Below are 24,611 nucleotides of genomic sequence, written 5' to 3' on the forward strand. Positions count from 1 at the left end.
ATTTAATAATTCAAAAGCAAACCCTCATTCCAAGCACAGCCTTTTTTTTCTCGCCAAATGAAATGTCAAAGATTATACAAAGACCCTAGTATCCTTCACTAATGTATTTCCCCAGAGAATTATGCATTTCTTTGGTGGCAGTTTAAGCAATAAACAAATGCTCTTGCAAACTTCCCCCCCTGCTGTGTTGGCTCAACTGTTTGCACAGCTGCATAGTCACTGGATAACACGGAAGGAGCAGAGGGAAGAGGCAAGGTTACATGAACAAGAGGCCAGGGGAGATGGAAGGGCTACCTTAAACCAGATAAAATAGGTTGCTGCTGAATATGAAACTACCGCCCTCAATACCACAGCAATTTGAGCTAATGTACAGGCTATTAAAATACTCAAAGTTATACACAATGTCATGTGAATGAACACTGAATGGACATGGTATTAAAATGTCGGGAAACACACCCCGAAAGCAGCATGTCCTGTAGACAGCTTTTCATGCCATTCAGCCTTATCCAAAGAAGTCACATAAGCAATACAGAAGGCAGCTTTCTCTATCATATCATATTCTGTTACTTATGGAAGTTATTTTCATGTCTGATTTATCATGGATAACATAGGTAAATGATCCCATTTGTCTTCCCTGACCTCCAAGTGGCACTGCCTAGAAAACCCAGACCTTTCCTCTCTCCAAAGATCTCAGTTATTTCTCTTCAGAACTGTAAGGAAGAGTTCCCATCCTTCAAGATGTGGAATGAAAAAAAAAGAAAAGCAAACAGAAAAACCTCAGGCATTTACATACATTTAATCAAAACCACCAAACCCATCTCCCAAGAAAACGGTCAGAGGGCTGGATTTATGAAGTTGAGCATAGGTTCATCTATGCAACTGTGTACCCTGTCTTCTTCTACCACTCTTAGTTTATCTACTTCATTTTAAATAAGAACTTAACAGCTCTGAAACTGAGGCCTGTATGTTCATCATCTACCACAGCAGATACTTGCACTGTGATGGAACCAAAGGCCTCACAAAAAAGAAATTACTGTAAGAAATAAGCAATCTCCCTTCACAGACAATTTATGCAGCTCACAAACAAACTGCTCCTCCAGCATTCATCTTCTGCAGCTTGTCTTTCCTGTCCACTTTTGCCATGCTTTGATTTAAATTTGAAAATAATTTCCTTGGATCATGCACCATGCTTTTAATTTTTCAGCCAAGTGCTATGCACAGCTTTTGTCTGTAATAGTAACAGATTGCCCAAGGACACACACAGTGAGTCATGGAAAGAGTCAGGATTTCCTGGCTCTTAATCTGATGCTCAGACAAGGCCTCTCATGTTTCCAATTTTCGGGGGCCGCCAGATGGGGGGAAGAGAAGAGAAAGGAAGGAAAAAAAGATGGAGAGAGACTTTTTTAGATAAGCAAGAGAGACAACCAGAAAAAACCCCGCACAAGCTCTTTCCCTTCTCAGTTTCAGACGACAGATGTAACAGTAATCACAAAATCTGCTGAAGAGCTTAAATCTGGTTTTTAAAAAATGTAATGGATAGAACAGAGGAAAATTATTAACGGACAGCAAAAAGACACAAAAATTTTACGTTTCTTAAAGCAGAAACAAAATAACTAGTTTGCTCAACAAGCCTGGAAATGGAAGAGAAAGGAATTTACATGCTTTCAGGGCAAGGGGATTTGGGAATCTTGCTCCCAAAAAGGAGGGTGGGTAGCATCATTAGTGTAGGCCCACCCCAGAACTGTGAAAAAATATGGGGTTTGTGAACATGCGAGTAGGTGACGAATCAACTCTCACTTGAACACACTTCAAAAACACTTTGTGTGTTACACGAGTCTATTTAACTTAGGAAGCCGGTTCCCCCAAGACCACCTATAATTAGCAAGAGATGAGGAACATCCAAGAGACAAATATAGATCATGCAGAGGTGATGTATCAGCAGCCTGAAAGTAATTAATATCCATCCTAATAATGCCACCTACTCCAAAAGACTGTGCAACAGTTTACAAGACCCATAATGTCATAAAGGAACAGGAAAATAATTTTTCATCCCCACAAAAGTAGGCCACCCGTCATATTCTGAAAAGAGATCCAAGCAAAAAAACAAATGGATTTTGAGACAAGTTGTACTCATTTATCACTGCAAAGCACAGCTCACACATGGACTTTGGCAGCGCTCTGGCTAACTGGCTGAAATGAGACCCATTTCAAAATAAAATAGATGTTAAAACACTGGTGCCAGTAAAAGACATTAACTGCAATTACACATATATGCACACATGTATGGGATATTTAGGGACTGCTTGTCCCAGTGGGCTGGGATAATGAGATTATTTAGAGACTACTGCCTCAGGATACAGGTAACTCAAAGTCCATGCATTTTGTTACTATCTGTATTACAGCAACAGCAAAAAGTCTTGCTGTATTCATGACAAATATTTGCACTCCCAAACTAACCCTCACTGAAGAGATCTAGAACAGGTACAGCCAACCCTACATTGTGGGAATGGAGATGGCTTCTTTGGGTCTCTACTCAATCTAATTAAATGATTAACTGCAATGACAGCCATCACCATGAACAGCAAACTATTTTAGCAAAGGATGAGAACCAAGTGAGCCGGGAGGTGGTTCTTTCCAGATTTTTAATGAGACACAAGCAGTAAGCAGCACAGCATTAGCCTGTACATCGCCAGGGGCCCTGCTGATAAAGGACACAGAAAGGCTGAGGTACGCAATGCCCTCTTTGCCTCAGTCTTTACTGGTATGACCAGCCTGCAGGAATCCCAGGCCCCTGAGACCAGTGGGCAAGTCTGGAACAAGACGACTTACCCTTGGTGAAGGAGGACTGGGTTACGGAACACATAAAGTGGACATACGTCTGCATCAGGAAGGGTGTTGTTAGCAAGTTGAGGGAGGTGATCCTTCACCTCAACTCAGCACTGGTAACGTCACATCTGGAGTGCTGGGTCCAGGTCTGGGCTACCCATTACAAGAAAGATACAGACTTACTGAAGTGAGGTAAGGGCTAACAAAGGGCTAACAAGAGGCCATGAAGATGACTAAGGGATTGGAGCGTCTTTCATATGAGGAGAGGCTGAGAGCTGGGGCTGTTCAGCCTGGAGAAGAGAAGGTCCAGGGGGATCATATCAATGTGTATAAATACCTGATGGGAGGGAGTGAAGATGAGAGAGCCAGGCTCTTCCCAGTAGTGCCGACTAACAGGACAAGAGGCAATGAGCACAAATTAAAGAGCATGAAATTCCTTCCGAGCCTAAGAAAATACTTTTTTACTGTGAGGACGGTAGAACACTGGCACAGGTTGCCCAGGGAGGTTGCGGAGTCTCCATCCTCAGAGATATTTAAATCCCAACTGGACATGGTCCCAGGCAACCTGCTCTAGCTAACTGTGCTTTAGCAGGGAGTTGGACTAGATGATATCAAGCGGTCACTTCCAACCTCAATGACTCTGTGACTGCCTAAATATATTTCTGTTGCACACATCTTTGAAGTGAACAAACTCATTTACAAAGACTGGTCATTAAGGTATCCTTCAAGACAAACTGTTCCAATGTTTTGTAAAACCTCCAAACCAGACTTTTTCCACTCTGCTCTTTTCTGGGGGGTTTAGATGCAGTGCAAATTTCACTTCCCCTCTTCAGTTTGCTCCCTAAGCTTCCTTTTATATATCAACTTCTTTCATTCACTTGAACAATACTTTAGTCAAATACTGGACAGAAAATACTTCTGAATTAAACATTATCTTGCAGTTTTGGTTGTCTCACCTTCTCTTCTCCTCCCCTCCTCCTTCACACCCTCTTTTCTTCGTATTACAATATAGTATGAATCTGTCCTTCAGCTCATAGTTCCATGCAATCCATATTATTCTCTTCAAGCTTCTTTTTCACCCCTCTTTTTCTTTGCCTGTTTTTCAGCCATTGAATACTTTCCAGTTTTAGATGAAAATAAAAATTAGGTTTTATTATTATGAGACCTTTTCTTGTACTGATAAAAATCTTATTATTCAAAACAAAGCTAGCACGATTTCTTTAACAATGAGATTTTCATGTTCATTTTTTATCTTCTTTTTAGAACACATTAATGACCTTCAAGGAGAATCAATTTTCTGGCTTCTTTCTTTCTATTCTTTTTCTGATTTTTTTAATCCAATTTTACATCAAGGACAAGTATATATGAACAAATTATACAGAGGAGTCATAGCTCCCTTGAGGTATCATTCTGGATTATTGAAGTATAATTATTATAGCACATAGACTTCCAAAATACTGTTTAAAACTCCATCTTTAGAGCAAGGCCACTAAAAAATATGCTGTTAAAACCTGCATTATAAAAAAAATTTAGCACTGCACAAAATTACATGAATGAAAAATAGCATAAGTTAGTAGAAATGTAGACAGATGGTAATCAAGAACATAGTTAGAAATGTGCAAGATCCAAAGTTGAGGATCATAGCATGACCTTAAGTTTGAATGAAATAACATGAAGTTGCTCAAAATTTTATCAGCTTTGTAAGATAAACATCGAGAATTAGCAAAGACTTAAACCAGGCACTTAACATTTCTGCATGAAAACCTTTAATTCAATTGTACTGAGTTAGTGAAAAAAATAAAACTGAAAAAATGTTTGCTTCACACTTTAAAAACAATCATTCTCCTGGACTTCTCACGCTAAAACCCTTACTGCTTGACAGACAATTTGAACAGATATTTTTTATTCACTTTGAACATTTGCCACATTTCACTCATTTTGTATCCTGAATTTAAGTATTTTATACAAAATCCTACTGTACTGCATAGACAAATAAACTCAAAAAAGACTAATCCCAAAAGGGATTTTGATCCCCCAAACCCTTATATTCCTTAGTAAGCCAAATTAAATGAGCATGGTTGTTTGCATGTGCAAGGTTTACTTTTATAATGTGACTGATCCTACCTACCCTTTAATTATTTAAAATCATTCATTTTCCTTTAGCTAACTTTTAAAAATAGGCTTTCTAGTCTTTAAATCTCAGAGATCATTCCAAATACCTCATTTTTCACATTACATACATTTTATGCACAGTCATAGATACATGTCCACTGTGTATTACACAAAGTCCAAGTAAAGAAAAAAAAATGCTTGGCACTTTTCCCTTTATTTTATTTCTCTGTCTGGTCTTCTCTTCCGAACTATAAAACACAAACAAAGCCTGTTTAGAAGACAGACAGACTGAAAGACAGAAGGAAAGAAAAGCACAGACCTTGAACACCAGCAGTAAAATTAAATTAGTTAACTGCTAGAAGCATGATGCATTAATGAAATAGAACTAGAGAATTTCCCCCTTATGAGGAACATTTATTCAGTGTTAATTAAATTCTTTTATTCAAAATCTATACTTACCCAAGCATAAAAATATTACATCATATCAATAACTGCAGAGTGTAAGCAAGTACTACACTATAGGCATCTCTTTCCCCATCTAGTGGAGTGAAGCCTTTAAATCATTTATACTGTTTGTAATCTTCAAAGAAATGTCAAAAAACAACAGAAAGCCCTCTGCATAAACCAGCAACCACAGTTATTAATTCACTTGTCTAACGAATAGCTATCAGAGACTAGCTCCAAACATTTGCTTGCAAAGTTCACATGCAATAGTGTTAATGAGGAACTTTCAGAGAGTCCACAATAATTATTTCACTACAAAATATCCAGCTGGCTGGTTTATTCATTTGCAGTCCAGTTCTGCACCACTGAAGCCAAAGAGAGTTTTGACATTAACTTCAATAGGTTTGGGTCCTTGCCTGCAATGTTGAGCTATCATCACAAATGTTTCAGGTGCATTTCTATAATGCAACACAAACTCATTAAAGCAAAGCTGCAATGACTAAGGGGCCATCTCTAGAATTTTTAAGCTTACAAGATGAGAAACAGGCTCCTAAGTCTTCAGGTGGACACCCTAAATAGATTGCCTGACTTTTAAAACCACTCAGTATCTGTTCATTTGAATGAGAACTCTAGGTAATCCAAAGTACCGGCAATTTTTATTGGAATGGCCAAAAATGGACTGGCAAGTCACTTTTGCATAAACAGAGCAGCATGTGAGACTAAGATAATGTCTTTACATGAAATTCTTTTTCCTGTGACTTGCACCTTCTTCAAGATTATTACTTTGTTGTAAAAAATATTATGCATTGTTTTGAGAATTATTTTTGAAGATTTAATCAGGCACTCAGCGGTTTTGTAAATTATCTGAATGTAGGTTGGGAAAGGAGTATAATCCAACAGCAACATTTTCATGTGTTAGCGTTTGCACTTTAGTAAGTATCAGTACTTTAACCAGTATCAGTACTGTTGTAAAACAGCCACACTTGACTTCTGCATTGTTTTGTATTAGGAATGCATGCTTTGCCTTGACAGGAAAGGCTGACATAAAATGATTAGCTAATAAGTGTCACCAGGGTTTTCTTCAGCTTCTGAGCTACACTTAAAAATATGTAAACAGAGTCTCACTTCTGACAGTTCATTTTAACTAAATCACAGGAGCACAGTAATTTCCAGGTGGAATTGGAGCTCTGCTTCATCTAAATCTGGTGTTGTGGATACAACCTTGTTGAATGCTAGAGTCCTCAGGAGATGGTCCAAAAACCAGGCAAATGGGAGAATGGTCTCCTCCCAAACTCCTCATGCAGGAGTGGCTTAAAAAAAATGTAGAACAAGATTCAGGAGCTCTTTCATAATAGATGTTAGCATTAAGCCATATAGCTCAGCATTTCTTATTCACATAGATCAAAATCCCACTTCATTTCAAATCTTGTCAAATTTTGGACTCACCAGTATCCTGGCTTCTCCTAGGAGAGTTCAGAGCAGCAGTACACTGCTGGAGCAGTGGAGTACTTCTCAAATTCCAGTTCTCCAATAGCATCAGCACTTGAGCAGAGAAAACTTTATCTGAAATTCGTATTTACTTATACAGTTAAATTTCAATCCCTGAGGATTTATTAGCTATGTGGCATGTCACATGGATTTAATTTTATTTGCTGTTGAATATCTTCTCAAAGAATTCTAGGTCAAATATTACAAACTGAAAAAAATTTTTAACCTTGTTCACTGCTACCAGGATTAATTAAGTCCAGATTTTAGAAAAAACACTACATGAGAGGGAAAAAACAGGTAGAAAATAAAGAGTAGAAGTGGAGAGTAAAAGCTTACAGAACAGAACACTCTAAATTTTACAGACAGTCACATTCTAAATATCACCTTAAAATAGAAAAAGCAGTCACTTAATGGAATATATCCCTAGGATAAACATGCAGAATAGACACTTTTGATTAATTTAACTAGTCACTAGCTACCGCTCTATAAAAATACAGCTGAAAATGCATTTCCTTTCTGTGGAAGCAGAGAATGCAACCTGAAATATGAAGGTTTCTGTGTGTTCAGCAGACTTTTTTTTTTTTTTAAATAAGAAGTTGATTTTACTTTGTTACAAAGAAGGATATAAAGCCCTGTTGTTCCCCTCCCAGCCTCAGTTTTTCCACCTTACCTGAAAAGAGGCAAATTCAACTAGATAACTGTAAGTACTAAAAGTTAGTTTCTAACCAGAGAAAAGGTGTAAGAGAATTACAGGGCTGTCTGCTCATAAATGGTAAGGAAACAAAGTAAACTGGTATCTAATAGAAATGATAAAGTAACATGGAAATTCATCAGTGCAGAAAACCCAAAGTGGTCAACAAAGAGGAAAACGAGGCAGTCCTAGAATTTAATTTCTGAAAAGCTGGCAGATGATGAATGGAATAGATTTTGTATGAAAACATGAACTAAAGAGTAAGCAGCAGGCTCTCTGGCGAGTTAAAAAAGAAATGTGTTAGCTAGTCACCCCCCATTACACAATGATAGCCTTTTTTTTCATTCAGTGGGACATCTACATATGAAAATAGAAAATGTGTCAAAGACTGGAGCACCAACAGCAAGGGGAACTTCTATCTAAGACTGAATTATGCAGGCAAAAAGCTATTGATAAGAACCAGAACTAGGGTCAGTGGTACTAGTCACAGAAAGTGAGAACATCTGAACAGTACAATGTTCAGTCATTTTCAGGATCATATTTAGGAATGCCAGGCATTCTGGAGGAACTTGAAAGTGGACTGAGCAGCCAAAATAGTCAGTAAGACTAAAATAACATCTTCACTTGTACAAGTTTGCAGGCAAGATCCTTTTTCATGTAGCCAAGGTGCTTAATACTAATTTTTTCTTCTATTTTCCTTATAAAATTCAAGCTTACTAAAAGCAATGGCAGGAATACAGCTCCCTGATCTGTTTCATCAATTCACACCACAGCTCACAAAAATAATGAAGACTGGGAACTGGCATTTTAAAATAGTCTCTTTCTCTACAGACTATGCTTTTATAGTTTACATTAGTGATATAGGAATAATTTTTTTTTTTTCCCATAAGGCAGAATCACTTCCTATTTTAGTTGTCAAGCTGCCAGGAGACAGATAAAGAAACATTAACCAGAACGCCTGGCAAAAGTCCAAGCAGCAATCACATTCTGCCCACCCAACACTCCCTGTGATCTCACTCAGCTACAGCATCTTCTGATTCCTACAAGTTTTTCTGCATACTGTTAAATGGTTGCCAGGTTTCACCTCAAGGCATAACAGCTTTCTGTTGAAGGCTAAATGGTCTCCGTATTTCAGTAGGCTGTGTTAATGCTTACACACCCTTTTGCCCGTCTCTTTCTTCTTCCTGTAGGACTATTCCAAATCTTATTTTGGGAGCACTCTAAAATGCATACGCTAAGATACCTCCTCACACACCCATGTGTAGAACAGCTTCCTTTAATTCAAAAGTAGTGGAGCTACAGTACAAACAAATATTCACACAACTGATCTTTTTTACTGGTCAAAGCAGCAAGCAACTTAGAGACAATGGAAATAATCCTGCCCTCTTTGTAGTCTGTCAGAACCGTGCTGGTGTATGTCAATGGGAACAACACCAGCCTACTGAAAGAGTAGCTGGTCCATCTTATCTCTTACACTTCCCTTCAGGTCTTTCCCTGCCTCTGGACAGACAGAGATCTGACCTGTTTCCCCACGTCATGTTTCTGCCCATTCTAGCTTTCCTAAAATCCAAACCTAAAGTTTTCTTCCTTAACAAGAAAGAGCTTTGAAGCACTACCATTTGTCATCAGCCACCACCCCCAGATCAAAGACCTATGATTTAAGGACAGAGATTTAGAGCACACTGCTCTCTCTACTGACGTTGCAACAGAACGATGGACTTCTACATCTGAGGGAAGGCAAACTGTACGTTTCTCGCTGGAGGCATTACTGACTTCTTCACCAAAAGATCTATTCCAGACTCATTTTCAACTGACAATAAAAAAAGGAGAATTTAACAATCCCCTTCCTTTTCGTCCACTGTGTACTTTATCATAGTCAAGTCATCGATTCAATTATTATGCTCTGGCTTTGCAGACTTCTGTATATTTGTCCATTTGTCTCCTTGAAGACATCATTACCATTTCCAACTCTTTAACACATAACACTCTTGAACTGCTCTGAGTGCCTTGGCAAGCTGCCCCGTCTGCTAATACAATGCTAGAATTCAGTGACATCCTCCTTCAGGATCCCTCAAAGTTTTGTGATTTGTGATAACACCATACCTATTCCAGCCTACAGCTGCAATCCAATAGGGTTAAATCCTTCTATTTTTAAAGCACCTGTAAACCTACTAAGAAGCATCCTTATAAACACATCTTTTTTTCTGCAGAGCTTTCTGGACTTCATAAATATCTTCAAAGCTTCCATCCAGACTCTTAATGGAAATGAACAGCATCACAGCTTTCCATAACAATACCCATTCACAAAGCACACAGCATAACAACACAAAACTTTAAGGAAAAATTTCCATTATAGAATCATTGCTATCCAATGCCTCAGTATTATTTTTAAAGCAACAGCTGGCTATCTAGCTCTATGCAGCTGATAACCAGATTTCTGTACCCTATTGGCTAGGAGGTTGAAACTTACTCCTCACATAAGTCAATCTATTAATTATGACCTAGATAGCTCTATGATAGAGCTAAGACTAACTTAGAGAAACCAAGGTTTGGAGGCAAGCAGCCCTAAGGAGATAAATTACCTACAAACCATGTCAAACATGTACAGCATTATTTGGTTTTGCATAGGGCTTTTGATTTCTTTTTTTTTTTATTTCTTTTTTTGATTTTGATTTCTTTTGAGCAGAGCCTGTTTCTCAGTCACAAAGGCAACAGCCTCAGTTAATAAACAGAAATGGATGTTCTAAAAGTGTATCGTGCCTCTCATAAGACTCTTCTTTATGTACATACTCAGGTACATAAAACATGGGTATTTGTCTGGTCTCTTTCCATAACACACTCACAGTGTGGTGCCTGTTGATAAAAAACTCTCAGTTTGTGTTTAATAGCACATTGTACACACAAGTACTGCATAATTAGGATGTAACAGCTACATTTTTAGATTTCAAAATGACTTGGGAAAAGCAGAATGTTCACAACAGAAGCAAACAGGAAATAAAATGAGTGGTATCAATCAGGCATTTTCATTCCTAACTAGTTCTGTCTTCACCCCTTTCAAGAGGTTGATAACATGGGCTATACCAGACTATCTAAACTGGATTTCTGCAATCAATTGTATATTCACATCTAAACGGTAAATGACATATTTGAGCATGTTTTCTAAGAAAATTGCTATGAAATGTATTACCAGATGCTGATGTTACAGGTGGCTGTTGCTGGATTCTAGGCAGAGGGAATTGATTCAACACGCAAATGAGTTGATTCCTCTGGCAGATCTTCCCTCTCAAGCAGCAGGGGACTGTATTTCCAGAGGAGGCACTTGCCTGTGTGCTACATGTACACTGCCTCTCACTGGGAGCTCGTGAGGTTTTTGTAATTACATCTACTTCTGTTTAGGATATGCCCAGGTTCACTCTCTCTGATTTCTTCTCTATTGGAGAACTGTCTTGGAAGAAAAGAAGCATTTAGCTCTTCTGAGAAACTGATGACAAATTCTGAATCTCAGTTTAGGACCACTTCTGTCAAGGTCCTGACTTCCATCACTGAGCACTGAAGTAGTCATAAAATTTTATGCTTCCACAAATAAGCTCAGCCTGCATTTTTCCCATTCATAGGTTCTGTTTAGGTTTACATGTGATTGATTTTGTTCTGTTTCAGGCCAATATAAATGGCCTGAATGGCCACTATATGGCTCCTATATAATGACCATTAAATGGCCAATATAAATGGCTCCTTTCCATAGAGGAAATGTAGCCATGCCACGTGTTAGATAAGTGAGATAATACCTTCCCATCAGCATCTCCAAAGCAGCACCAGATATCACAAAACCATAGCCTAGAAATGAGAGCCTGTGCTGCAGATATGGATGAGTCATACATTGGGCCACATAAGGAGGTACAGGACATTGCTCAATATGCTCCTGCATATACAGAGCCAAACAGTTCTCAGCTAGGAGACATGTTTTAATAAAGTTTATGCAGAATCAGTATTATGAAACATTTTTGGTACAGGTTCAACAAAGACTTCAAAATACTAGCTATAGTTCAAGAAAAAAATTGTTCCGTTTCCGCTTGAAGTCCAGAGGGCTAACATTAAAATAAGTGGAGAGTCTTGATGTTCAAGAAATACAACTGAACACTCTAGAGATACTTTTAAAAGATAGCTTACAGTGAACTCTGAGTAAGATAACCTGAGTGGCATAATAAAAATCAACTTAATAAAGGATAATTCTGTAGCAGACATGAAAAACAAGACAATAACCTCTTAATTGAACCTAGAAATCTCTATAATTCTGCAAAGAAGTATTCAGATTTGTCTTTGAAACACTAACCCTCTTAATATCACTTGCTCTTGTCAGCATTTGCTCAATATAATTTTATAACTTCTTTCCTAATTATTCTGCAGCGTTTCAACAGATTTCTTATGGCTTTTAGTAAATGCAGACAAACACAAATGAAAACCCTAAATATACACGTTATAACTTCTTTTACTTTAAAGTCAATTAAATACTTGTATGCAATTTTTTTAAAAAAATCCTACATCTGCTTTCCAAGGACTACATAAGGTTTGGGTACTTATTTGCTATTTAAAATAAATTGTTTGAAATCAAACTTAAAAACTTCCACTTAATCATCAAAATAAAACAGAAAAGTAATCCATCCTGTGTCATCCTGGCAACCTATCTGAGCTAGTCAAAACTAGAAAAAGCACACAGCAGACACTTTCACTCTAACCTGCAAAAATCAAAACACCTTTAGTTTGGGGGAATATGAGCAGCCAAAAGAGGCTGATACTAACTACGCTTGGTTTCCTCTCTGTAGTTTACATTTTGTAAAACCAGTCAGTTAAGGGAAACAAAAATGACTGTATTTCAACAGAGACTACAATGTATTTGCAGTGGTTTCTCCATATTACTGTCAATGTTCATTCAGAAGTTTCACAGACCTAAGCAGTCTGCAAGCTCCAGAGAAATATTAAAAAAACCTTAATTGTAAAAAAAAATCCTACAGTATTTAGGAACTCATTCATTGCCTGCAAAATATTACAGAATACACATATTCAAATCTATAATTCATTTTGTGGGAGATCCTCAGTAAGCAAGTAATAAAAATTTTAAAAAATGTTTAAAAAGATAATAAGCTGTTTTACTGCACAAATGGCCTTATTTATTTTTCCTTTCTGCGATAGTTTAATAAAAGACACAATATTTTGAAAGCCATTCCTTCCCTCTTGATATTTCCATTTCATATTTCACTATTTCCCAAATCATTTTGAACTAGAGTAGCTCCTTGTCCTGTCTTTGCTGCTGTTTGACAGTGCTCCGAAGGAGTGGAGTCCAACTTAAAAGAATGTGTGCCACTTCTCCAGCTCCAAATGCCCAGAAGGGAACAAAATGAGGAGCTGAACTGAGCAGATTTTTCTAAATTTTACTCAGCTGTTTGGTTCAAAAAGGATTGTCAGAAAACACAGGTGCAACTGCAAGTGTCCTCTATCTTCAGGTAACTTCTTTTTGAGATAAACAAGTTTGAAAGTGCTTTTTATATATATATATATATACATACACATCAAAAAACCCAAAAGTATCAATATTAAAAAACACTGAATATCAAGGCACACTTTAGTTCAGACCATGTATAGACCTGAGAGACAGCAGTAATTTTGTATTTTGCCTTCCATGAGTCTTTTGAGTACTTCTGATACTTATATACTAGAGCCATTAAACTATGATGAATACTGTATTTATTCATTCTTATGTTTTCTGAGCAACTTGCTACTTTATATCTCTAAGCCTGTCACTTTTAGGAAGTTTTCTGCACTTGATTAAAAGATTTCAAATGATAGAGAACTTGATAGGCTGCTCTATGAGAAACTTTTTTTTCCCCTCCTGTTTTTGGAAGCACAGTAACTGCAAATGCGTTTTTCTTTCATAGACAACTCAAGGAGTGCTTATTGCAACAAAAGAATGAACACTTTTTGGTTTTTCTTAAACACTGGCTCTACTTCTCTTAACCAAAGTGGACAGTGTGCTGATAAGCTACCCATGGCATTGGGTGCAGCACCAAAGAATATCAAGGGCTATTTCAAACAAAATTTTGAAACTGCTCCACAGTTCTTAATCACAATCTTATTTCAATTTCATGCAACTATAAAAGTAAAAATAAAACTGTGATCTATTTAACTCTGAGAACTCTTGTTACAATCTGTGGCCTTATGAATAATGCCTTGATAGGGGAAGTAGAATGCCTGGTTTCCCACAATAACAGCAGTGAGAGAGACTGTGCTGAACAGCCCCATATATAATCATAAGAATTCAATATCCAGGACATTTTCTGTTCACTGTGCTTGAATTCAGAGAAATACGAGATAAAGTTAGCAAAACACAGCAGAGATTACTTGTCACTTTACAGCATCTCCCCGTGTTAACTGTTCTGTGTTGTAGGCTCTGAAGTACCAACACATCCTCCCAGACTGTGCTGAGAAGGAGCAGCTGAGCAGTTCAGTGATAAAAGTACAAGATAACTCAAGGAGGTGCTAGCTACAAGTGCTTGCAAGTATTAAGAATAATACACAAAGACAAGCCCAGCCCAGCCGTTCCTAAAGCAAAGGGCTGACAGCTCAGATGGGTGGAGAGACGGATAGATGAAAAGTGTAATAAGGTAACACAGATTTCTGTAGAGTGTAACAGAGCTGAACAGAGGGCGGCAGAACAATGCTCAGAGCAAAAGCAAGCTAAGGAATTTTTTAATCTTTTCTAGTAGCCAACTCCTCTCTCCCTTTTTACTGCTTTCTGCATTGTTCCAGGATAAATATAAAGTGCCTCAGTCAATCCTATTCCCTCGATATGAGACATCCTTAGCATGGGTGAGGGATTACAAGCCAGGGAAGGTGCAAGTCAGGGCTGCAAATCCATGTTCTCCAGTAAACCTGGAGGCAGCCATCAACCAGCAAGAATTTGTCTACCCACTTTTGTCCTTCAAGAGCTTCCAGGCCCAGGCTTGCTAATATTTAACTCTCTACAGTCCACTAGAATAATGTCAGTGTAACCACACAGGTAAAATGGGAGATAAGCCAAGGAAAATCTAGCACCTAGGATCAACAGCCTGGGAAGCTTAAAAGCCGGCTGCAGTGAGCACTGACCCCCTCAAACTCAGCAGAGAGCTATGTAACATAGTCTGCTGCTGCTCCTCTCCGCCAGGCTGCTCCAGCAATGTAAATCACACTGAAAGATCTTCACAGGGTCAAAATGGAATTGAAAAATTGAGTTTTCAAATATTACGTTACTAAGCAGTAGCACACCGTTGGAAAATAAAATGCAATTTATGTCTCAGCACAGGTATGGAGTCTGCTAAGCTAGTCCCAGAGAGCACTTCTAGAGCACAAAGCAGAACAGAGTTTATTACAGAGATGATTAGCAACTAAGCATATTTCCTCTGTGTGCTTTTTACAACCTAAACATCATCCAATGCATACGTATACCAACTAAAATTTTGGCTTGTCAACACTGCAATGTTGTAATATAATAGAGAGAGAGGGTAAATACAGTCTTGAACAACAGAGGTATGGCTGAGATAATTTTTGTCTACCCAATTACAAACAACTGTATGTTTTAAAGCTATACTGATAAGATCTCAGGAGTTAAACTGTAACTTTTAAATCACTACATATACAGCTGCCTGTTAGATGCACTTTAAAACACTGTATCAGAACATAAAAATTCACCAGTGGAAACTAATGGTCCATTTAGCTCCGCATGGTGTGTCCAACAGTGGGATCACTTACAAAAAGAGAAAACTCTGGCACTTTCTGGGGTCATTTTCCCTTCTAGCTCCCCCAGCATTCAGATGCCAGCGTTCAGCTGTGAGAGCCTGGCCTCCTGTAGAACAAGACTGCCATGTGTGGATAACAGGAAACTCTGCAATTGTTTTCAGTTCAAATACAAGGATTATAGTAATATAGAATTATTTTTTTTTTTCTAGACCACTGCAGGTCTACCACAAAAGAAAACAAAACTAGTTTTTGTCATTTTGCCATTGCTCCATTAAGACACATGAAATATCAGTTTTCAATTACTGCCCTTTTATTATTCCCTGTTTGACTCACAATCCTCAGTATTTTGGACGCAGAGGGATCTTATGCTCAGGCAATAGAACAATTTGATATTACTATTCAAGCTCTCTGCAGATCTTGCCAACTTTTTCCAAGAAAAATACAGAAAAAATAGGACACACAATTCTAATACTTGCTGTAGAGAAAGTGAACATGAGTACAAAGAAGCAAGCTGGAAGTGCTGGAAGACGCCGTCCCCTACAGTACTTCAGTTCAGCAAAGCACTGCGGTGTTTGCTTTCAGCGATTCCACCAAACTTTGAGTTTGAAAGGCCATGGTCAGAGGGTCTCCAGGGGATGCATGGAGCCTTCCCGCCCCATGCATGACAAAACCCTACTCCTGACTCACTTCCAGGATGCACACGGCGGGCAGCCAAGGCGACGGTTCATTTCCAGAGAGAGTCTCACAAAGCTAAAGTGACCCAGGAGCAATCAAGCACAATGATGGAGAGTCTGACAAGGAAAAAGAAAAGTCTGGTGTTTTCTGCACTCTGAGGTAAAAAACCTTCCCGAGTTTACCGATTCATATCTGCACCAGTTTTACCGATTCATATCTGCACCAGTTGACGGTGACTTATCACTTCCTATCTCTACCCAGACATACAAATCAAAGGAAATCCTAAGTGCACAGCCTGGGACTGAGTACGCACAGAACCAAGACAGGACATACAGCCTCAGCATACAAGAAGAGACTCCTATTTAACCTATCACAAGTAAAGCAGAGAAGGCTTTACCACAGGTTACTGGCAATGTAATGGATGAGGAATACATCCTCCTGGATTAGACAACCAAAAGGTTCACTTCTTAATAGAAAACATGGACTATTCAACTGCATGGACAACTAGTACTGGCCAGTCCTTGAAACTTGTAATTTTTATGATCTCTGCCGGCATCCAAGAGATTCTTCAATTTTATGGCCTCTGAATGTACAACCCAATAACAATTCTGACCTTGGGTATTAAAATATCATGTTGAAACGATCAATGACTGCTGCTGTACCCGAGAGTTCACCGTACACAGACCCCCTGTTTCCAAGCACACAAGATGCAAAGGGAGCAGACAATGCAGGTGCATACTTATTTTCTAACATCTAGATGTGTTTTCAACAGCTGTACATCAGTGTAACTCTAGTAAAATCAATTACTTGATTTCGGTTTATGACCATGTTCTTTCTGGGTCCAAAATTCTACAATAAGATTATTTTTCAGTAAACATAACTCAGGAACACTAATTAAATGTGCCTTAACTACAAACTGGGAGTATGGACAAATAGAAGCTACCAGATTTCATGCTATAAACTGTTTAGGACACTCAGTCCCACTAAGGTGATGATCCTTTTATAGCTGTCAAAACAAACACAGATTCAGGTATGCTTACTGCTCAACAGCTGGTTACTTTAGATTTGCATCAATACACAACTGATGGACTACATAACTACAAGGGAAGACAGAAGCATCATAAAAAGGTTAAGTTGATGTGTCGTATCATCATGAATTGAGATGTCTGTGTATTTCATTTGTAAAAATCGTACGTCTTCAGACACGATAAGTACAAATCACAATTTAACATGCCTGCAATAATGTCTTCTTAGGAAAATTTCTGTGACTGCTGAGAACTTCAGTAGCAACATACAGAACACTGGATAAAACTGTGAATGCTTTACGCCTACTTTTACAGGTTTTCACCACTGGAAATCTTTATTTTTAGCCAAGGGTTGTGGGGTTTTTTTGAAGCCAAGAAGATTTTATGTAATGATTCTAGCTACTCCAGCCTAAGTTTGATGAAATTTCTTTAAACATCTAATTTAATCCAAACAGTGATTCGCTGTGTAAAAATCCAGTATGTTTCCTGCCTTGGTCTACATTTAATACAATTGAAAGAAACTGAGCGCTACAATAAGTTCTCCATTGCTATATTTAATGTAATGGAGAGTCATGCAACTACAGAAGATAAACCTTTACTCTGAAAGGGTTTATGGGCCCCAGGGATCTTTCTTTTTCCTAGAAATAACACCTTCATACTAAAATAGCAGCTGTTCCTTACCTGAAAAGAGTTCATGCATCGAAGTGAAGGTGGCAGAGAGGTGGTACTCAAGCCCAGTATCAGCAGTAATTCCAAACATGTTTCTGATGGAAACTTTAAAGGATGAACTCCAATATCATTTTCCCATGCATCAGTAAGGCTATAAAGTTAAAAAAACTTAAAGTTAAAAAAAACCCAACTTTTTAATTCTCTTAAAATATATCTAAAACCCAAGTTTCAAAATAAATAGTAGAATGTGTCATAGTATTATGATAAAAGATTCTCTTCACATTTTCCCTGTAAAAGTCACAGATAAGTGTGTTTTACCAGAAATACAAGGTGCATTTAGAGTACCTTATCCGTACCACCAATCTTACAAAAAAATACATAATGTGAAAGGAAAACCTAGCATACATTAGAGCAATCCACTCATGTTTCTAATTAAAAGTTTGAATATTTCTGAACCAAATCTCATCTGCCACTGGCAATTTCCCATCATATAGTGTTTTTACATATAGCATACTCTACATAGAACATAACACCTCCACTTTTTATTTTGTTTCCAGTAAGAAAAATGTCCTTTCTCTTCTGAAAAGACAGGAGGTCAGGTGTGATTTTCAAAATTGATGTTTATGATGCTCTCACTGGAACCTTACTAACAGTCTATACCAAACAAAACCTCAATCCTATTTCATTTTATACAGCTTTCTGCTTCAGATGTATTAAAAGAATTAAGATTTCTAGAGCTAGTCATAAAAACAACATTCTGAAAGCACATTTCTATAAACTGCTCTTGCTACCACATGCTGAAGAACAAGATTAGTTCAGTAAGATTAGCTCAAAACACAAGAACATTCCACTTCCTATTCTTCAGGCTTGTTTCTTCCTTAATGCACAAATTGTCACACTGATTGGTGACCCAGTTATTTTAATAATTTTATCTGAGCCACTAGTATCAGATACTCCAGAGCAAGACGGACGCCAATTATTCTCAGCAGATCTGAGAGCATCATTTTGGAAGACAATGCTTGCTACCCTTCCATGTTCAAGACTTCATGATCTCAATACATAATTTTATCAACAGATTTCACTTTTAAATTCCTCCACCTCTTCTGGAAATGTATTACTCTGACTGAACCACTGCTCATGAACATATCAACTTGTTTTAATGTTCTATCTAGAAACAGCTCCATTTTTTTAAGCTCCTAAAAGAGTAGGCATCACCCCAACATTCACCATTGTGAAAACTGAGCAAACACTCTCTTCACAGTATCTGTGTCCTTCCGGATGATTCTCATTCTCTCAAGTCTCCCAAACCCACCGATTCTCTATAAAGTCGTGCTTCTTAGATATAAGCTTGCATATGCACTTTTTGTATGTATGTTTCCATTATTAACTCTACCTATCACCCTCTTAGCTCTTCTAGAAGATGTTCTACTTTGCATAATTTACACATCCTTCTTCAGAGTGGGTGTATTTTCACTTTCTTACCTCCAATTGGCTTAAACTAGCCTCTTCAATTTTAACTTTTTTTTTCTTTCCTAACCTTTACATTTTCTCCTCCTTCCTCATTTATCTATGAGTACGTAAGAACCCACTTTTGCTTCCATATGCAGAAGCAAGACCCATAATGCACACAAGGTGAGAGGGGCTTCCATGTCCTTAAAAAAAACAGGAGTGCTTTCTCTCACTTTCTTTTAAAAATCCAAAATAAAAGACACAGAGAATTATATCACTTCTAAATTACCAAGTGTACCAAGTCTTTTCTCAACCCTCACCGAAGTAAGTGGGTCACTTTGACAGAAGGAGCTCTAAACCGTACATGGTAAGGAGAATTAGGAAGGCTGGTTGGCCTAGGCACCCTCTGGCACTCCTAATGGCAGTGCATCACTTAAGATCTCCACACATGGCTGAGACCATACCAAAGAACAGAGGCCAAAACCTGCCGCACATTAACAGCCTTCATTATAGGTAGTATGTCACTGGACACTTATACTGCACCAGATGGATCTGGAAAAGCTGTTTAAAGCTACCACAAAAAAACCCTGTCTGCTTGGACAGCAAGGTGAGCAGTTCAGAAGACACCCTGGAGTATTTTCACCATTGAAAGATATAAGCCTCCAGTTAAGCCCCAAATACACTGTCTATATTGAAAGGAAGCAGGATTCTTTTAAAAGACTATGCGAGTGGCCAAGCCCAGGAGAGGCTGCCCTGACTGGTCCAGAGACTCTGTAAATGCTCCAGGAGGAACACCTAGCTCTAGATGATGAGCACTGAGCAGCCAGCAACCAAGGAGACTTGTTAATTGTAATCCAGAATTGAGTTTTATATTTCATTATCATTTGGTAACTTAATTTCCACACATAATTAGAAACCTACCTTTATATGTTCCTTACTTTGTTCGACATTTTTTACAATCTTGTCTGGTGATACAGGCAAATTTAGGTGAACCTAGCAAAATTGGGGCTTTCAATTTTTCAGAAATCTGCAAGTCTAAACAAAGCACTGTGCAGGCACCTTCAAACACAGCTACAGAGTTTGGAGACTGGAGGTGAAATGCTAAGGTTCTGGGACTTGGGGAGGTGTTTCCACAGATCAACACCCTCTCTGCAAAGAAACTTTTCAGAACTCCAAGCAATATTCAAAACATCACAACTTACTTCAGTACCCTGATTCTATTCTTGTGTTTTGACTCAAGGATTTTTTGGAGCTGCCTCCTCATTTTAAAGTCCAACTCTTACAGCCCTGACATTGTACTAGGTCTTTTTTTTTGTGGCTGTTGGGTTATTTGGGGGAAAGACTGTTTGCGTAAAGATATCTAGCCTAATTACATTGCAATTCTCATTTATTAATGGCTCAGTTATTGGTATTTCCTGAAAGAATTCCAGTGTTTTCCCTTATTACAAACAAACCATGTGTGTCCTAGCACTTACTGCTCCAGGAACACTCATGTTAGGAATTCGTCTTTACCACTTGTCCTTTCGCAGCATTTAACAGAAGTGGTTGTGGGAAGTCACTGCTTTATTAGATCACGTCTCTTTGTTCTTCTTTACCCCTATTACTCTGGGGAGTTTTTCTCCATAGTCTTCATTGCAGAGGAAGGAGAAAAAAGTCTATGCTTAAAACAAAAGCAAAACAAACCACAAACCCCCCATTTTTTCACCTTAGTTTCACAGAACCTTTCTGTGTAAGGAGAAATGTCTCACTTCCAGTACAGGAGAGGAGACGGTTTTCTTTCTGTTTACTGAAAGAGGCAGACTGGCTGACGGTGCTCCTCAGGAGAGTGAGCACCCATGGAGGACAACTCAGTCCATCAGCTCAGTGCTTCCTCCCAGACCAATCCCAAATGCCAACAGTCTGAGCTGGCTGAGAGTTCCTCAGCCATGTAAACAAAACTGTGTTTTGCTCTCCTGATCTTAAAAAAAAGAAAAAAATTCAATTTGACGTTAAGATAGGGCAAATTGTCAAAAGGAGTATTTGGGAGGGCTGAGGAAGAAGATGGGAAAGAAACCAGAAGGACTCAGATGTGCACATGGTAACTTTGGATGTAGACAGGACTTTGCATGCATGTGCTCTCTTCCCCTGCTTGCCTAATACCTTTACTCTGCAATGAATTCTTGCTTCTAAGCTTCCCTTGAGAGAAAGCAGGCTGGGTCAAACCTTCCCCTTTTATGAGTAAAGGCAAGAGCCAGTCTAATTCCCAGGGAGCACTGCACAACTTGCTATGCTGGCTGAAAGGAATAAGGGGGAGGTAAGACAGATTAGCTGGAGGAAGGTGAGGTTAACAAGAGAAATAATGCTATTTTATGTTCTTCCTTCTGCAAACATTCAGCTTTTCTACACTGTAAAGATGCCTGGAGATTCTGGACTTCCCAGTCTGACGAAAAACATGACCTTCGGTATTAAATCATATTCATAAATTCTACACAGATTCCCTAAGTCATCACAGGGCGCAAGACTGCATCTACTTTGGACTGACTTTACAACAGGTAAAATCTCACCACTACATATTGACCTTGACAGTGTTTAAGGGAGATGCGAGTCAGCTTTAGAAACTAGGCTTTAAAACAGTAAGATGTAGTAAAACATACTCAGTAAAATAGTCCAAACCAGGAGCATGCTCTGAGTTAAGAAAAGGACATGTCAGAGTGAATTTTTTCACAGGGCATTAAATCCACTTCTGTAAATCATCATCATCCAGTTTTGCCTGCCAGTGATCTCACCAACAGGAAAACCCAAGTCATTCTAAGCATCCTGTCTATCACTCCATCCTTCCCATTTTCTCCCTCTTTTCTTTATCCCCCTCTTCCCCAGAACTTTTAAACCTCTTAGCCTATTTCAACCAAATTTTCTTAAGAAAGAGCTCAAATACATTGCATTTGGGGAAGTTTCACATTTTCCTGAAAATCGATGTCTGAGTGGTGAGAAGAAATCCACATTAGTTACTCCACAGAGAAAAGCTGCTGTTGGAGCTCAGCAACATATACACCGGATAATCAAGTGATGTTTACCTGGGACAATATTATCATAAACTTAATAATATGACATTTCTATCTAGCAAAACCAACTACTATAAGCAAAGTAAACATGTTCTTCACAGCCTCCCATACTCCCTGACGAGTGAGCCAAATTGAGAGACTTGGTGCTTTTACTTAAGTGCACTCAGTTTTGTGGGTTCAGGTCAACTGGAAAAGAAAACCTCTTCAGTTTTGGGGCAGGAAGAAGGGTTGGTGATAACTGAACTGATCCCCAGTAAGAGCAAGAGTCAGAGTTCTTCCTAGTGTTAATCAAACTTGAGATGCCACCTCTGCAGATTAAAATGACACAAACTCACCCCTTCTGTTCCATCTACAAGATATACATTAGTCTCATCCATGAAAACACAATAAACAGACCTAAGATTAAAATATATAATTAAAACCTTCATATAACTTTCATTCTGAGAAAGACAGAACCGCATATGATGAATGCTAATCAAACTGTTTAATATATTTCTGGCATACATTTCAGAACTGAAGTAGTACAGAAAGTGAACAGAGTAAAATTCTACTCAAGCGGGAAGATACATGGTTACTGTGCTAGATGCTGATATGAAATAACTATGTGCTATGTGCTAAACTATCAGAATAGAGAATTTAAAACAAGTAAGAAATAAAGATGAAAGGCTGAGACTATCTTCCCCCTTGTCCTTTTCAATGCTTTCTCTAAGGAATGGGTTGTCTGAAGGAGAAATTTAGAACATGATATGATTGTCACGTTCCCATAACCAGTCAAACAAATACAGCTAGGAAAGTAAAATTCCTATAGTAATATGTGAAAGATGTTTTAAAAAGTGAAGTGGTATTTTCAAAGCTGTTTAGCTGATAACAGTGGAAAATCCAGGGAAATTTGGATTTCTTTAAAAAAAAAAATCAGCAAATATTATCTGAAATTCAACCAATTAATTCTGAAAGCAGAGATGAGCAAAACTTTAATACAACTACTCAGATAAGACTAAAGATAAGACAATTACCTCTCCAGCAGAAGTAATTCATCACAATGTTTTCAGATAAGCACATTTGATTCACTGTGCATCAGAGAATGGTATTTCTCCACTGCTCATTATGGAATTTATCCCAATGATTGCTAGAATGCCTACATAAGTCAGAGTAACATTTGAAAATTGTGTCCTTAAAAGCAAGGTTTAAGACACCAAAATCATGAAATACATTTATTTCATAATTCCTTGATACAAGTACTAGCAAACACACACAGTTATCCACCAGGTCATGGAACCCACCCACAATGTCCTAAGTCTTCGCGAAAAACACAATATTCACAGCATGTCAGTGAAGTAAGAGAAATCTTTGTATTTCAAAACCAGGAAAAAATTATAAGGATTCTCACAAGATTTTGAAAAACTGGACCAGACTTCTCACTAGATTGCATTTCTTTCAAAAGAAGCCCCTTCCATCAGTGCCAAGGCCATTTATCAGTAGTAATCACCCTCCGTCGTGCATGAGATTCACATCAAAATGCAACTGTCTCAGCAACAGACAAAATAAGTCTGCTTTTGAAGAGGAATAGGCAAGCCCTTTTTTCCTTTCCAGAGCACCTCCATCACCACCTCTGATTTACCAGGCTACTTCTACAAATACATTAACCTAGGGTAGTCTACAGAGATCAAAACTGGAAAATGAAAAAGCTCTTACGAGTACTACCCAGTGTTGCTACCAAGGCACTGGATTAACTTAACTTGATTAGTTACAATCTAAATAAATGCACTCTGCATTTAGGGCTCCAAATGCTGTGAAACCCTTGAAGGAGATTACTACGTTAGCTATGGCTTCAGTGTTTTGCTGAATCAAGGCCATGCTGAAGAATCGAATATAAAAGCTGACAGAGGCTCAGGTCTGACTCCCAGAGTTCACTGAATGTTGTTAAAGCTGCCCTTTCCACTAGCTACAGCTCTGATATAAATGACAGATGACTTTATTGAACCAAAGGACAAACCTGCTAAATTAAATAACTATTTGTAAAAATGATTTAATCTAAAACCAATTCTAAATTATGGTTGATGATGTGTCTATATACTTAATATACCAGGAGGCTAAGTTATTTATACTTTTAATTATCCTTGCAGTGATCTAAAAATGACATAAAAATCAATGAATGCTCATTAGCTACTAAACTCTTGCCAAAAATTAAATAATAAGGAACACTAAGAAGTGCAGTGCTTCCACAGCCTACAGCAAATTCCTTCAGAAAAAAAACTTTCTTTACAGAATCACTGCTTCCCTCCTAAAACAAACATCTGCAGTTTTGTTCTAATGCTGTTCATTATTCATCCACAACAGTTGGGAGTATCAAGTGAGGTTTCTAAGCAAATCTTCCCTGGGATCTTTGCATGGTATCCCAAACCAACAAGTATTAAAACTCTTGTG

At 38.1% G+C, this 24,611-nt stretch overlaps 1 protein-coding gene across 2 annotated transcripts in view; it reads right to left on the minus strand.

Moving 5' to 3' along the window:
* Positions 1-24,611, minus strand: part of UBE3D (ubiquitin protein ligase E3D) — an 84,707-nt gene that overhangs the window by 15,778 nt on the left and 44,318 nt on the right. Inside the window, exons 9-10 of one of the 2 annotated variants that reach the window (XM_072855371.1) lie at positions 17,710-17,848; positions 16,001-16,119 (exon numbers count right to left, since the gene is read on the minus strand). In XM_072855371.1, coding sequence (XP_072711472.1) covers positions 16,099-16,119; positions 17,710-17,848 — 160 coding nt within the window. In that variant the 3' untranslated portion in view covers positions 16,001-16,098. Of the gene's footprint in view, positions 1-16,000; positions 16,120-17,709; positions 17,849-24,611 lie in introns of those variants that run through there. The other variant, XM_072855372.1, reaches the window with a different exon arrangement.

Source organism: Ciconia boyciana, chromosome 3 (genome assembly GCF_034638445.1).
Source record: "Ciconia boyciana chromosome 3, ASM3463844v1, whole genome shotgun sequence".
Classification (NCBI taxonomy): Eukaryota; Metazoa; Chordata; class Aves; order Ciconiiformes; family Ciconiidae; genus Ciconia; species Ciconia boyciana.